Below are 17,030 nucleotides of genomic sequence, written 5' to 3'. Positions count from 1 at the left end.
GATAAAAATGGATTTATGAGCTTACTAAAAGCTCTTAATATTTAAAGTGAAAGCAGGAAGGGTTTATGTGTTCGGACCCTACTTTCTACTACTTCACCTTTACCCCTGTCAAACCATACTAGTTCTACTTTCAACTGTCAAACCATACTAGTTCTACTTTTAACTGATTTATCCATTGAGACAAGGGTAGAATAGTCACTTGTTCCATTTATTTAATAGATTTGTGTCATCCATGTTGCAGGCCTTGCACTGTCATTGCAACATTTTGAACTAGTGAGCAGATTTCTCACCACATGAAACTTGAAGGTTTTGTTACTCTGCTTGACTCTAAGCATTCTATGAATCATTTGAATGAGTTTAAACAAATATTAGTGGTAAATGAAGTATTGGAACAAGTTACATATGCAAATCATATTATTCTTAACAAGGTAAGCTTTCTTTATGACTTTATATATATATATATATATATATTTATATATATTTATATATTTATATATCACTTTACAATTCTACTTAACAATAAGGCAGATAGATTTGGTAAGCAAAGATGACTTGAAGGCTTTAACAAAGAAAATACATGTATACTTTTTCTTTACTTCACTTTTTGTTATGTATGCAAAACTAATTAAAGACTTGATGAATATTAATTGGATGTTGGATGTTTATTTCCAACTTATAAATTGAATGACACAGATAAAGAAAGCTAAATTTAACAATGTGGATGGTTGGTATTGTTTGTGGGGAAATAAAGATAGACCTAACTGTAGTTAGAAAACCATCAACCTTTTTGATGGATTTGTTACAAAATATGTAAGTAGTTAGTTGAATTCTTAAATCCATTTCTTAATCTATTACATCATTGTGCTTCTAATTTTTTCTTAGAAGCACATTATACTTTAAAAATTCTACCAAATTATCATATTATACTTCTATACTTTTTCTTCTTAGAAAAATTCGCAATAATAAATGCAATAGTAGGAACAAATGAAAGAAAAATACAAAAAAATAAATTAAAGATTACATTGGTCAACCCGACTAATGCACACTGGTTACTTAATTATTCATATTTGCCTTAATGTTTGACACCTCTAATTTTTTGTTGTTCCAGGTACCAAATTCACCATCCAATCAAAATTAAAACACTTAACTTCAAGTTTCTAAAAAGAAAAAAAAAACTTATTCGAAATTAGTGGGCATGAAGACACGGAGCAAGGTGAACAAAACAAAAATGTTTTAGATATAGTTCTTAGTTTATGTGTAAAGTCTTGTATATATCTTTTGATTACAACTTAATGTCTTTTGTATTTGAATTAAAAACTTATGTATTGATTTTTTAATTAATTTTAATAACATTTTCTTTCCAACTTTTATCGTGTTAAATGCTTTTTTTATTTTAAAAAAAATTAGAAATAAAATGGACAATATGTCTATTGATAACTGTAGCTTTACATAAACATTAGCTGCACCATATCAAGCAAAATTCATGTGTGTGACAACCCGATATTTCGAATCAATGTAATAACCTAAAAAGTCAAGAATTGTAATCTCTTTTGATATAATGAAAATATCGTCAAATATAAAATGTTCAAAAGTCTCTAGTGGGTTGCCTAAAATGATAGTCATCGTGTCAAGGTTTTCAAAAATATAAAAAAAACACTAAAATCCGAGTTATAACGAAGAAGTTATGACCAACCTAAGATTCCCAACAAAACCGTCAATACGATTAAACGTAAAACGCGAAGTCTTAATAAAATACTTTTTAACCTTAAATATCTAAATGAAAATCATAGATAGCATTTAACCGTGAACATACATAAAAAGAACGCCCAAATCTGACTTCGTATTGGAAGTTACGATTTTTCGAAGTTTCGGTATAGCGGTAGACAGCTAAAAACTCGAATAGAGATCGAGCGATTTCTAACCGAAACAACCTAAATGAGAATCGAATACCTCAACAATCTTAGTACAACAGTAAAAAGACAGATGAAAACGGGCGTTGGATGAAGAAGTTACGGATTTTTAACGGACTTTTCGTGTCCCGGCCTGTTAAAAATAATATATTAAAAATAAAGTCAAAATTAGCCGACGGAGTCTAAATGAAACTTCTAGAGTACATTCTCACCTACGCGTGCATATAAAGAACGTAAAAACAGAGCTCGTATGCGAAAATTATGGATTTTACAAGCTCGAGGTGCACAAACCGACACGAGTTACGCCCAGCGTACCCTCGTACGCCCAGAGTACTTGGGTGCTAGGCTTCGGATCATCCACATCGCCCCTCTACGCCTCTATGCCCCGTCCCATCCAAAGTCCGGAAAACGAGGATGCGGTCATGCATGACGTCCGGTACGCCCCGCGTACCCAGGGTTTCCAACCCCTATAAAAGGGATGCGAGGGTTCCAGGTATAATTGCTCGTTTTCTCTCCTTCTCTTGTGTTTTTACCCCGTTTTGCGTGCAAGATATATCTCGAAGCCCCGGTCTTCACATCCAAGTCCCAAAGGAAGGTTTTACTCTCCCGAGATTTCCGAGAATCCCGAGAAATCCATTTTCTCCTGTCAAAGTTCTGCTCGGTTTTCATCTCACCATCTTCACTCTATCAAGTGAGTTCATACCCTTATAACTACGTTTTCAAATGCTTTGTAAATACTTTTATAAACTTTTAGGGGGGGGGGGGGGGGAATACAAGTAGACATGCGATTATCCTCGTGTGAAAAACATCAATCCCTTGCTATACTTTTTGTTATAATCAATCATATGTGATTTATAACTACCATACGAAGACATTCTCATACAACATATCATGATAACACTTTGTCTTTTGGAATGAAACATGTTGTTATATAAATAACAAACACTTTATTTATATTTTGAGTACAAACGTTTAATAAGGTTATACTTTACATACAAAGTCGACACTACACTAGGGTTTACCATACAAACGAAACATACTTTTGGAAAAACATAATAGGTATAGTTTACTAGATATTCATGAGATTTTACATACTATAAGTACTATATCAAGGAAATACTTTCATTTACAAGAACATATGGACTTTTCATACGTAAATCTATTTGATACTAAGTTTTGTGAGACATTCAACTTCACGTACTTTCAAGTATGCAGTTAAAGTCCTGTATTATATACCATAATCTCTTGTAGGGAGAGCGTGATATTTTTATATAGGTCTATACGGGATTGACAATCCTGCAACTAAACTTTTAGCTACATTTATACCGGCAGGTCTGGGGTGACAAATGTCATAACATTCCAACGCTTGAAGAACGTTGTTACGGGCAGTCTAGGTCAATAGCATGGAAATAAAACTCACATGGAGTATTAAAAACACAATGACTTACGGGGTTATCAAATGTATTAGTGATTTTATACTTACTTAAATCTGTTATTCTAGACATGAAAAACTACTAATGCATTATAGTTTAGGAACTTTTAAACTACTACACACTCATGGAAAAATATTGGATTTTTCAGAAACAAACTCAGTGATTTTATACCAAACTTACAAATTTTATACATAAACGCTTATGAGCTCACCAAATTAATTGTTGACACTCTTTCAAAACTATTTTTATTTCTCATGGATTCAGTAATACAAGTATACCCTAGCTTTTGGAGAAGTGATGCTAAGGCGTTAGTTTAAAACTCATTTTGTCATCATATTGTAATTTGTTTTGAAGAAGTATCATTCAACAACGTAACTTTTAAATTATATATATGATGGTTGTTTCACTTTCTTTACTATGTATTCAACTGTTACGATACTACATGAAGCCATCCACCCTCGAACGATTCCGACGTTCTAGTTTAGGGGTGTGAAAGATTTGTATGAGAGCATTGTTTATAGTGAACTAAGTATATCGAACCACATAAGATATGCAAACTATAAATGCATAGGGACTAAAACTCTCTAAAAAAATGTTTTTACACCTAAACCGCATTTCATTTAGCTTAAGTTATTTGGGTCATAAAAGCACAAATACATGCATACAACGAGTCATTTTCATAGTTAGAACTATACAAGAAGTATTATGACAAGTTGGACACTACGACTAGGCCTCGGAATATGTAATCGGATTTGGGACGAATATTGCCTGATCAACTATATTTATCCGAGATCGGACTAATGTATGTCGAGGAATGGTTGTAGTGAGCAACAAGTCAAAACTTACCAAAATAACACTAGTATCAAACATACAAACTTAAATACTATAGGAGTATTTGGTAAATACAATAGTTTAACTTACATATTTAGATGTACATGTTTTAAAATTCTAGAAAATTCTCATATCTCTATTCTCGCATAGACACAATGACTGGATTCCACCAACCAGGGGACCCCTACTACCTGAATCAGGGCAATGGAGGATGGGTATAGGAGGACCCCGAAGAGGATGAATAACCAATAGAGTTGGAGGAAGGGGATGATTCTGGGACAAACTTAGAACCAAAAGTAATCGACCCACCGGTCTCCCAATCTCCCGCCGTTAAGAGAAACTTTCAGGGACCAACTCCCATTTGGAGAAGTCACCTTCACCATTGGAGCCAACAGCAAGGAGTACGTCCTCCCTATGGTATGTGTCGGGACTTCTATGACATCAGGGATGGAGGTTCAGCTGACCGAGCACTCCCAATCATGGTAAGAAAACTAGCCAACCAGTCCTATCAATCTGGGGTCCAAGCAAACCGGATTCATGAAGTCAATGTGGAAATAGAAGTTCACACTTCCGACATCCCTCGACTGGACAAGTTGTAGGTTGACACCCAGCTCCGCGCCGACATATTCCAAGCACAACTGATTGCATCCCTCTATGAGATAAGGGAACAGCAAGCCGCCTTCGATAGGTGCCCTATGGAAGTAAAGCAATCAGACACGGAGTCGAGCTCCAAGCGCAACCTACGTCGCAAGTAGAACTTGCCCAAATCCTAAAAATTTTGTTATAGAATAGGAACTCGACTAAAAGTCTTACTTTTCTTTAACTTCTGTATCGAAGATTCTTAGAAAGATCGAAATTTTCCTAACTTCAAATGTAACTCAACGTATGTTTAATATATATGAAGAAATTCCTTTGTGTGTTAATTCTTTGAATACCACTCAGATTCATAAGTTTATCTATCAATATGAAAACTTTTCTTATGAGTCAAGCTCTAAAACCTTGGGTAGGACAGTCGAATTTATAAATTGATAACATAACAAATGTATTAACATACAACTTCCAATCATTAAAAACTTACGTTCTTCATTCTATTTCTTTAGCAACACAATGCCGCCCCGTAGATTTACACGATCTGTCAACAACGCAACACCTCCACCACCACCACATCCATTAAAAGATAATGCCACCTTGATAGTTGTTGTAAGAGCTGCAGTGATAGCAGAAATGAAACAGATGAGTAATAATGGGTCTGGAAGTGGAGTAAATAACTCTACAAATGGCCAATACCAGGGTCAGTCAGGGGATTACACTTTCAAGGACTTCACTAATAGCAAACCCATAACTTTTAACAGATCCGGAGGGATAATGGCTCTATCACAATGGATAGAGAAAACATAAGCGATTTTCGAGATCTGTGCATGTCTGTAGGTGAGCAAGGTAAAATTTGCCGCTTGTACATTCTCCAAGAGAGCTCTAACGTGCTGGAATGGCCACGTCAAGTCACTAACTCTGGTAGTGGCAAATTCTATGGGCTATGAGAATCTAAAGCAAATGTTAATGCAATAGTATTGTCCAATGGGCGAAGTACAAAAGCTACAGCAGGAACTTTGGGGCCTTACTATGATAGGCTCGGACATCACAACCTATACCAATAGGTTTAGTGATTTGGCAATCCTTTGCCCAGGCATGGTTGCTCTAGAGAGCAAGAAGATCGAAAGATACATCTGGGGACTGTCACCCCAGATTCGAGGAAGTGTACTAGCTTCCAAACCAATTACTTTAGATAGCACCAAACAGTTGGAACAAGCTCTAGTTGACCATGGAATCTGTCAAGGCCTCGCAACTGCTGTCCCGGAGCAGACCATAGGAAACAACAACACATCAGTACCAACAACAACAGCAATAAGAAGTTTTGGAACAAGGGGAAGACTCAGTTTTCATAGGAACCTTCCAAGAAGCAACAAGTATTGGCAATCCATGCCGCTACTACCCCCATTGCTGCTCCTGTTACCCCTGCACCAACAAGGCAATACACTAGGAACCTACTAAAGTGTAACAAATGCAATTTCCATCACAACGGAAATTATCGAGAGATGCACCACAACAACTACAACAAGAAAGGGCACACTGCCCGTTTCTGTAAGGAACCGGCACGACCAATCACCCAAGTCCCTGGAGTTGGCGTGGGTCGGGTGTGTTATGGGTGTGGTGAGGCTGGACACTACAAGAAGGACTGCCCTAAGGCAAGGAATGCTGGCGGATTAGGGACAGTGCTAGCAATAAGGAAGAACAAGGCAATAGCTAATCCCACGGTGGTTATGGGTACGTCTGTCCTTAATAACGCTTATGCATGCATACTATATGATTGTGGTGTGGATAGGAGTTTCGTGAGTCATATATTCAGACACATACTAATTCAGAGTCCGCAATCACTTAGTAAGATATTTACAGTTGAAATGGAAAACGGTAGAACATAAAGCACAAACGATATGTACATAGGCTGCACGCTAACTCTAAATGAACATTCATTTCAAATCGATCTAATGCTAATCACTATAAAGAGCTTTGATGTCATCATCGGTATGGATTGGTTAAGCCTACACCATGTTGATATACTCTGTCACGAAAGGGTTGTTCACCTAAATCCGCCAAACGACGAAACCCTTGTCATATATGGTGACAAACCCGGTACCAATTTACAAATCATATCTTGCGTCAAAGACAAAAAATACTTGCGTAAGGAGTACCATGCCTTCTTAGCCCATGTAGTAGATAAGGAAAAAGAAGAGAAATACCTCAAAGACATTCCAGAGGTCTGTGATTTTCCCGATGTCTTCTCTAAAGATCTTCCAGGAGTCCCACCAGAACGACAAGTCGAGTTCAGAATTGACTTAATTCCCGGAGCTACCCTAGTAGCTAAGTCGTCGTATCGTCTAGCGACAAATAAGATGCAAGAATTATCCAGCCAATTAAACGAACCACTCAGCAAAGGATTCATCAGACCGAGCTTCCCACCTTGGGGAGCACCAATCCTGTTCGTAAAGAAAAAGGATGGATCTTTCCGCATGTGTATCGATTACCGGGAACTGAACACGATCACTATCAAGAACCAATATCCCCTACCACACATTGACGACTTGTTAGACTAACTACAAGGAGCGAGTTATTTCTCAAAGATCGATTTGAGATCCGTGCATCATCAGCTATGAGTCTTGGAAGGAGATGTTCCCAAAACAACCTTTCGAACTCATTATGGTCACTATGAGTTTGTAGTGATGCCCTTTGGATTAACAAATGCACCGACGGTGTTCATGGACTTAATGAACCAAGTGTGTCATTCATTCCTGCACAAATTTGTGGTTGTGAGTGCGAATTTTGGATAAGGAAAGTAGATTTCCTAGGTCATGTGGTTAGCAAAGACGGGATACACGTGGACCCTTCCAAAATCAAGGCAATAGAGAGCTGGTCAGCACCAAGAACCCAAACGGAAATCCGACAATTCTTGGGCCTTGCTGGCTATTACCGAAAATTTAAACAAAACTTCTCAAAGATTGCTAAACCACTTACTACCTAGAAGCAAAAGGGTGTAATTTTCAATTGGGAAGAAAGACAAGAAGCTGCATTCCAAACAATGCAATAGGCACTATGCAGCGCACCTATATTGTCCTTGCCAGAAGGAACAGAAGACTTCGTGGTCTACTGTGATGCATCTAATCAAGGTCTTGGATGTGTTCTGATGCAGCGAGCGAAGGTCATCGCCTACGCCTCAATACAACTCACGATGCACGAGGTCAACTACACTACACACAACTCAAACTGGGGGCAGTCGTTATCGCCTAAAGGTTTGGAGACACTATCTCTACGGCACAAAATGCACAATCTTTATCGTTCACAAGAGCCTTCAACACATCCTCAATCAAAAGGAACTCAACATGAGACAAAGACGATGGGTGGAACTATTGAATGACTACGAATGTGAAATTCGTTATCATCCAAGAAAAGTGAATGTGGTGGCTGACTCTCTTAGTCGAAAGGAATACTTGGGCCGCCGAGTGAAATCCTTAAACATGACGATCCATCCACACCTGCCCATGCAAATCAAAGAAGCTCAAATGGAAGCCCTGAAATCAGAGAATCTGACAAGTGAAGCCTTAAGGGGAATGGAGAAGAATTTTGAGGTTGAGGGTGACGGAGTTCGTTACTTCGTGGATCGGATCTGGACACCAAAGTTTGGTGGATTCAGAGATGTTGTCATGAACGAAACTCATAAAACTCGATACTTAGTGCATCTAGGATTGGACAAGATGTATCTGGACCTCAAGAAACTGTATTGGTGGCCGAACATGAAAGTAGAGATCGCTACCTATGTGGGCAAGTGTCTGAGTTGCACCAAAGTCAAGGTAGAGTACCAAAAGCCATCAGGATTACTACAACAACCTGAAATACCCAAGTGGAAGTTGGAGCGGATAACCATGGATTTCATAACCAAATTACCCAAGAAAGCAGGACGGCTAGACACCATCTGTGTAATTGTCGATAGATTAACAAAATCCGCACACTTCCTACCAATAAAAGAAACCGACAAGATGCAGAAGCTAGCCCAAACATACATCCAAGAAGTTATACGACTACATAGTGTACCAATATCCATTATCTCTGACAGAGATAGTAGGTTCACCTTGTGATTCCGGCAGTCGCTGCAAAAGTCTCTAGGAACCAGGCTAGGCATGAGTACCGCTTACCATCCACAAACTGACGGTCAAAGTGAGAGGACTATACAAACCTTAGAAGATATGCTAAGAGATTGTGTAATGGATTTTGGTAAAGCATGGGATAGCCATTTGCCACTAGTCAAATTCTCATACAACAATAACTATCACTCCAGCATTAAAGTTGCTCCATTCGAAGCCCTTTATGGCCGCAAGTGCAGATCACCACTGTGTTGGGCTAAAGTGGGTGACACACAACTAGCCAAGGGACAAGTACCCGACAGCACTCTCAGAGGCCCATAAATCATAAGGGAAAAAACTGAGAAGATTGTTCAGATTCAGGAACGACTAAAGGCTTCAAGAGACAGACAAAAGAGTTATGCGGACAAAAAACGGAAGCCATTGGAATTTCAGGTCGGGGACCGAGTGCTATTAAAGGTCATGCCCTGGAAAGGGTTAATACGTTTCGGAAAACGTAGGAAACTAAACCCAAGGTATATTGGACCATTCGAGATCCTTGCAAGGATCGGTCCGGTAGCATACAAACTTCGACTACCACAAGAACTCAATAACGTACATCCTACCTTTCATGTGTCCAAATTGAAGAAATGTTTGTCCGATGAGACCCTCATCGTCCCTTTAGATGAAATCGAAATCAACGAGAGTCTCCATTGGAATGCAAAACAAAACAAAGTCGCATACCCATTGTGAAGGTCCGCTAATGCAAAACGAGGACCTGAATACACTTGGGAGCGCGGAGATCAAATAAAAAAAAGTATCCACATCTCTTTCTCTAATCTACAAATATTTATCTTACATTAAATTTCGGGATCAAATTCCCTCGAATCAATGTAATGACCTAAAAAGTCAAAAATTGTAATCTCGTTTGATATAATGAAAATAGCATCAAAAATAAAATGTTCAAAAGTCTCTACTGGGTTGCCTAAAATGATAGTCATCATGTCAAGGTTTTCAGAAATACAAAAAAAACACTAAAATCCGAGTTATAACGTAGAAGTTATGACCAACCTAAAATTCACAACAAAACCATCAATACGATTAAACATAAAACACGAAGTTTTAATAAAATACTTTTTAACCTTAATTATCTAAATGAAAATCGTAGATATCATTAAACCGTGAACATACATAAAAAGAACGCCCAAATCTGACTTCGTATTGAGAAGTTATGATTCTTTGAAGTTTCGGTATAGCGGTAGACAGCTAAAAATTTGAAATAGAGATCGACCGATTTGTAGCCGAAACAAACTAAAGGAGAATCGAAGACCTCAACAATGGTAGTACAACGGTAAAAAGACAAACAAAAACGGACGTCGGATGAAGAGGTTACGGATTTTTAATGGACTTTTCGTGTCCCGATCTAAAAATAAATTCAAAATTAGCCAACGGAGTCTAAATGAAAGTTGTAGAGTACATTCTCACCTACGCGTGCATATAAAGAACGTTAAAAATGGAGCTCGTATGCGAAAGTTACGGATTTTACAAGTTCGAGGTGCACAAACCGGGACGAGTTACGCCCAGTGTACCCTCGTACGCCCAACGTACTCGGGTGCTAGGCTTCGGATCGTCCACATCGCCCCTCTACGCCTCTATGCCCCATCCCATCGAAGTCTGGCAGACGAGGATGCGGTCATGCATAACGTCTGGTACGCCCCACGTAAACCGGAGTTACGCCCTGCGTACCGACGGTTTCCAGCCCCTATAAAAGGAAGGCGAGGGTTCCGGGTATAATCGCTCATTTTCTCTCTTTCTCTTGCGTTTTTACCCCGTTTTTCGTGCAAGAAATATCCCGAAGACCCGGTCTTCGCATCCAAGTCCCAAAGGAAGGTTTTACACTCCCGAGATTCCCGAGAATCCCGAGAAATACGTTTTCTCCTGTCGAAGTTCTGCTCGGTTTTCATCTCACCATCTTCACTCTATCAAGTGAGTTCATACCCCTATAACTACGTTTTCAAATGATTTGTAAATACTTTTATACACTTTTAAAGGGGGGGGGGGGGAATACAAGTAAACACGCTATTATCCTCGTGTGAAAAACATCAATCTATTGCTATACTTTTTGTTATAATCAATCATATGTGATTTATAACTACCATACGAAGACATTCTCATATAACATATCATGATAACACTTTGTCTTTTGGAATGAAACATGTTGTTATATAAACATCAAACACTTTATTTATATTTTGAGTATAAACATTCAATAAGGTTATACTTTACATACAAAGTCGACACTACACTAGGGTTTACCATACAAACGAAACATACTTTTGGAAAAACTATAATAGGTATAGTTTACTAGATATTCATGAGATTTTACATACTATAAGTACTATATCAAGGAAATACTTTCATATAAAAGAAAAAGTGGACTTTTCATACGTAAATCTATTAGATACTAAGTTTTGTGAGCCATTCAAATTCACGTACTTTCAAGTATGCAGTTAAAGTCCTGTATTATATACCATAATCTATTGTAGGGAGAGCGTGATATTTTTGTATAGATCTATATGAGATTGATAATCTCGCACCTAAATTGTTAGCTCTAGTTAGACCGACAGGTCTGGGGTGACAAACGTCATAACATTCCAATGCCTGAAGAACATTGTTACAGACAGTCTACGTCAATAGAATGGAAATAAAACTCACATGGAGTATTAAAAACACGATGATTTACAGGGTTATCAAATGTCTTAGTGATTTTATACATACTTAAATATGTTATTCTAGACATGAAGAACTACTAATGCATTACAGTTTTTGGAACTTTTAAACTACTACACACTCATGGAAAAATATTGGATTTTTTAGAAACAAACTCAGTGATTTTATACCAAACTTACAAATGTTATACATAAACACTTATGAACTCACCAACTTAATTGTTGACACTCTTTCAAAACTACTTGTATTTCTCAGGGATTCAGTAATATAGGTAAACCCTAGCTTTTGGAGAAGTGATGCTAAGGTGTTAGTTTAAAACTCATTTTGTCATTATATTGTAATTTTTTTTGAACAAGTATCATTCAATAATGTAACTTTTAAATTATATATATGATGGTTGTTTTAATTTCTTTACTATGTATTCAACTGTTACGATACTACATGAAGTCATCCACCCTCGAATGATTTCGCCGTTCTGGTTTGGGGGTGTGACAATGTGGCTTTATATAAATATTAGTAACACCATAATTATAATATTTTATGTGGCCTTATATAAATATTAGTCACGCCATTGTATAAATAAATCAATTATGATTATTTTTTAATTGATTTTCTATGTCAAATTGATATAAAATAGTCATAGTTACAACTTTTTATACGTCTGAATGATAGAAGCAATCATGATAATTAATATAGATATATCTGTAAGCTAATATTAAATCCATAATATCAATAAAAATGTGTCTTTATAATACTTATGATAATGTTTCTCCTAATTATGTGTCTCTATACAATAGACAATGGTCATAATAAAATATTGTTTTCGTGACTAACTATTAACAAATTGCTACTTATGAAATTAATTACGTGTAGTAATTAGTGAACATGGTCATATTCACTGTAACTGCATGTATGCAAAAGATACATAATAGTCTTAATAAACTTTGAATTGTGTGACAATTTATTAGCAAAACGCCACGTTGAAACAAAATGTATGTCGCCAGTTTGTGATATACAGTCACTACAATTATTAAAAAAGTGTGTTCACTAACGGTTTAACGCCATAATATTGGATAAAATGATTGATTATAGCAACAAAATTCCCTACCCAATAGTCACACTTTGATGATACAACCATATTTTTTTCATATCATAAAAACACCAAATTTAAAAGTGACCATAAGGTCCATACAATGACATCACCATCGGTCACACTTAGTGAAAAAAAAGTGTCAATATACGCATATGGTCACACTTTTATCATGTGTTTATTGATCATTTTTCTACTAGTGATATTATTCTCATAATATATTAATAAACTATTTATTTGATTTTATTAATCAAATAAAAAATCAACATCTTTCTCTAAAAATCATCATGTTCAATTGCTAGATTTGAAGACAACCCGAAACGACTTTGTTACTATCAATTTAAGTTTATACTAATTATAGTCATTAACTTAGACATCTTATCCAACAATATTCAGGTACACTCTACCTTCTTATGCATTGTTGCAACAAAGAAACTAACATATGTACCCTCTTAAATAAAATACTCTCTATTCTTGCTAATTTCCTATAGCACCCCTTTATAGAAAATATGAGATTAAGTGAATGCTTAGCACATTACTAAATCAGTGCTTAGGTGTCATTAATTGACAATGAAAATGGGTACTCTAAGTAAAGTCACCAATATAACCCGTAAAATTGTACTTTAGTCCTTTAAAATAAAATAAAAAAAGGTACATAAGGGAAATTTTAAAACAAAACCCAAGAGTTTGTAGCCCCATAGTGCCATTTTCCTAAAAAACAAAATTATCAATTTACTCTATTTTCATGCCTTTTTGAGTTCATATATCTAAACACGTTTTTTTAAACTTAGGTTTTGGTAGCAGATAAATTGACAAGAATGTTTAGAAAAGCATCATATGTTACTTGAAACTAGATGTGACACCCATGTATTACATGAGTTTAATTAAAAAAAAATATATTAAATTTTAACAATTTCAAAAGTTTGAATTTATAAGAAAAATAAGAAAAATTTTAAATTATTATAATTAATGAGACTTTAATGTATTGAATATATTAAATATATAAACCCTTTCTAACAAATACTTTACTTATATACTAACTTACACATTAAATGTGGAATTTTAATTTAATAAAATAAAAAATACAATAAAATGACAAGTGGAAAATAGAAAATTTAAAAATTCTAGAAAATGTTATGTGTCCAAATGAAGGAGAAGAGGACATGTGGCAAAAAAAACTTTCATTTATTATAGATAGATTTATTATATTATTATTATTTATTATAGGAGATATGCAAATCACAACGCCCATAAATAGACTACCGTATATACTTTTTATAACGGCTTAGTTATAAACTTTTAATCCATGTCGTAAATAAGTGGAGAAGAAACTTTTAGTTCCTTGACAGCATAACTATTTCCTCGACAAGTTTGTGCACATTCAAGGAAGATGAACCACTAGGACCTGTCGCAGCGTAAGCCTTTTCCTTCCACTCCATGGCCTTATTCATCATACGGTGGCCTTCTTCCCCGAGCATCAACTCATGTACGAGCTTACTGACATCCTCTCTTTTAACGTCCTTTACCATCTCCAGTCCAACCTCCCACTCCTTACATATATACCTACAATTAGTCGGTTGATCCCACCCATAAGGCCAACAAATCATTGGTACCCCAGCCGACAAGCTCTCAATTGTTGAACCCCAACCACCGTGAGTCAAGAACCCTCCGATGGAAGGGTGCTCCAGGACTTTTTCTTGTGGGCACCAGCTTGCTATGAAACCCTTCTCTTTAATATACTCCTCAAATTCAGGTGGCAAAACTGCGGATTCTCCCACAACCAAACCAGATCTAATTATCCAAAGGAAATAGTGGTTGCTATTAGCAAGTCCCCAACCGAATTCTGTAAGATCTTGTAAGGACATTACTGTTGAACTCCCAAAGTTCACATAAATCACAGACTTTGGTTCCTTAGATTCGAGCCACTGTAAACACTCTGGTTCTTCTTTCCATAAGCTGTATCCATCGAAATTTGACATTGTGGCTTGTTTTTCTTCAGCAGGTATCTGATTAAGAAGCAACTGTACAGGGCCAACTGTATAAACGTGAGGAAACATCGAAGAAAGAGCGTTGACTATAGTAGCCTCCAGCGCGTCAAAGGTGTGAATAATATTATATTCAACATTGTGGGCCTTTTGTGTAGATTCAGTAATGAACTTAAGAATTTTGTCGTCAGGATTGGTTGTCCTAATGTGGCTGGGCAAATGCTTTAGCTGGATTCCTTTCATTCCTGGAATCCAATCGATAATGGTTTCTAAATACCCGTTTGTCAAGTAACTTTCATCTGTATACAAGTATTAATGACCGGAGTTATTTATTTTGTACATATATATTAAGAGAAGAAGCATATCTAAAACACACGTAAAAAGAAAACCTTTAAGTGGTATAAATCCTTTCTCGATGAGAGATTTAGTCTGGTATGAAACCATGAAGCCACAAGCTGCAACTGTCCAGTAGAGCATGATTGGGATCCCGAGCTTTTTTGCTGCATCAATGGTGAAAACCGACACCACGCCATCAGATATGATTAGAGTTGGTGGAGTTGGAAGTTTCCTTGCAAGTTCGACAAAAGGAGCTAAGAAGCTGGTTTCAATATGATGAAGAAGCAGGTCCATTGCAGGTTTCTCTTCAGATCTACGAGGAATGCTGTCTGGAATTGTTGCAAATCGGAAACCATCTGAGCCATCGAGCGTGTGGGCACCACCAGAGTTGACCAACCTCTCGTGGATGAACTCTGTATTAACGAAGGTAATTTGGAGTCCCTTGTGGTGAAGAAGCTGCGCTAGTTTGAGCATGGCCTTTACGTGGCTTTGTGAAGGTAATGGAATAAAGATGACATGAGGCCTCTTCTCAGTTGTCGCCACTGTATCCATTCTGCCATGTCTGTTTTCAAAGGGATTGTGGTGTATATATGGGCTTCTTAGTAGACGGCGAAGAATAATTTTTTACTATAAGATAAATATTTAAAATTGATTAACTGAATCTAACTGTAGCTCATGAGTTTATATTTAGGTGTAATATTGAAGTAGCTGTGCAAATTTGACTTAATGTTTAAATTTGTCAAAATTGCCGCATATAGATGTTTAGACAATGCTTAATAAATAATAATATTGATGCATGATCGATTGAAAAATAAACGTAGAGGACAAGATTGAGTGAAGGGCTTCATGTTTATTAAGGAACAATAAAAAAAAAAAGGATACAATGTAAATATGAATTAGAAAAAACGTCAACATTAAATATGCATCCAATCAAAAACAAAGTACACATGACTAATTCTTCTCTACGAAAATGGAAAGTGAAAAAAATATATCCTTAGCACATCTACAATACATTTAACTTGAATTTTTTCATAAAATTCAATGAATTTTCAAATCATCATTTAGCATTTCATACAACTCTATCAATTTTTTTACAACACCTTGAACTTCACAAAGTTCAATACAACATTACAAAATCAATTTTATAAATATATTTAAGAATTAAAAAACATTCATTTTTCTCATTGAAGAGTTCGATGATCATTCAATTTTAAATCTATTGAATGTCGTTGTGGTATCTCACAATAATAGAATATCATACATTAAATAACAAATAGACATGTCACATCTCTCCCATTAAACTTTTCACGGTAGATGTTCTTACTTTTATTATGTAGAATACCTAATGCCCATCATCAAGGAAGAATGAACAACGCAAGTTGAGTTTGCCATATATGTTGGTATTCGGTTTCCGTCGGTAAGTTGAATGTCGTAAAATAGCTTGTAGGTAAATGTTACTGATTGAATTACGACATAATCTTTTGTCGTGGATATACCAAAAAAACACGTTTGACATGGTTTGACCACTTGGTTGAGTTTTTATTTAGAAATGGTCTCATTATAGTGAAAAATTCGACTTAACTTGCAACAAAAACATTTTTTTGATTTGAATAAAGTAAAATTATTTTATCCACTAGTTATCATTTTACAAAACTTAGGAAGATTAAAAACAACCATATGAAGAAAAAATGTTTACAACCTTTGATGACTTTGGTTCATCTTGGGAGGTTGGAAGTTGTTGAAGAATGTATAGTACCCTTAGTTAGAAACATCAACGTTTCTTCCACTTGATAAGATGCTAGTCTTCTTGTAATAATAAGAACACTCTTAAGCTTTAAGTTGAAACCTAAGTACTAACTTAAAGAGAGTTGCAAGTATCAAATTCTTTCATGCAAAAGCTTAACCATCTAAGTGTGAAAAAAAAGTAGAGAGAAAGAGATAAAGAAACTTCGGATTTTTTTCACTAGCACTAAAGAATAAAATGAAGTAGTCATTTAAACACTCTCTAGAAGCATATTATCCATTGAGTATTTTATTTTTGGGAAAAT

The 17,030-nt window shown here is 36.0% G+C and overlaps 1 protein-coding gene across 1 annotated transcript; it reads right to left on the bottom strand.

Annotated features, from left to right (window-relative positions):
• Positions 1-13,995: 13,995 nt before the first annotated feature.
• Positions 13,996-15,566, bottom strand: LOC145096976 (UDP-glycosyltransferase 85C2-like). Its single transcript, XM_079034401.1, has 2 exons — positions 15,036-15,566; positions 13,996-14,945 (listed from the first exon to the last, which is right to left on the bottom strand). Exons 1-2 carry the CDS (start codon positions 15,532-15,534, stop codon positions 13,996-13,998), a joined length of 1,449 nt encoding a protein of 482 aa, XP_078890527.1. The 5' UTR covers positions 15,535-15,566.
• Between the last annotated feature and the right edge of the window lie 1,464 nt (positions 15,567-17,030).

The sequence above is a fragment of the Lactuca serriola genome, chromosome 4 (assembly GCF_051521515.1).
Source record: "Lactuca serriola cultivar US96UC23 chromosome 4, Lser_US96UC23_V15, whole genome shotgun sequence".
NCBI lineage: Eukaryota > Viridiplantae > Streptophyta > Magnoliopsida > Asterales > Asteraceae > Lactuca > Lactuca serriola.
Note: the sequence above shows the minus strand (reverse complement) of the source record. Positions and strands in the feature narration are given on the sequence as shown.

Coding starts and splice junctions, on each gene's coding strand:
- LOC145096976 (XM_079034401.1), bottom strand. CDS start 15,534: ATGGATACAGTGGCGACAACTGAGAAGAGGCCTCATGTCATCTTTATT. Junction 14,946..15,035: donor AGGATTTATACCACTTAAAG/GTTTTCTTTTTA, acceptor ACTTGTATACAG/ATGAAAGTTACTTGACAAAC.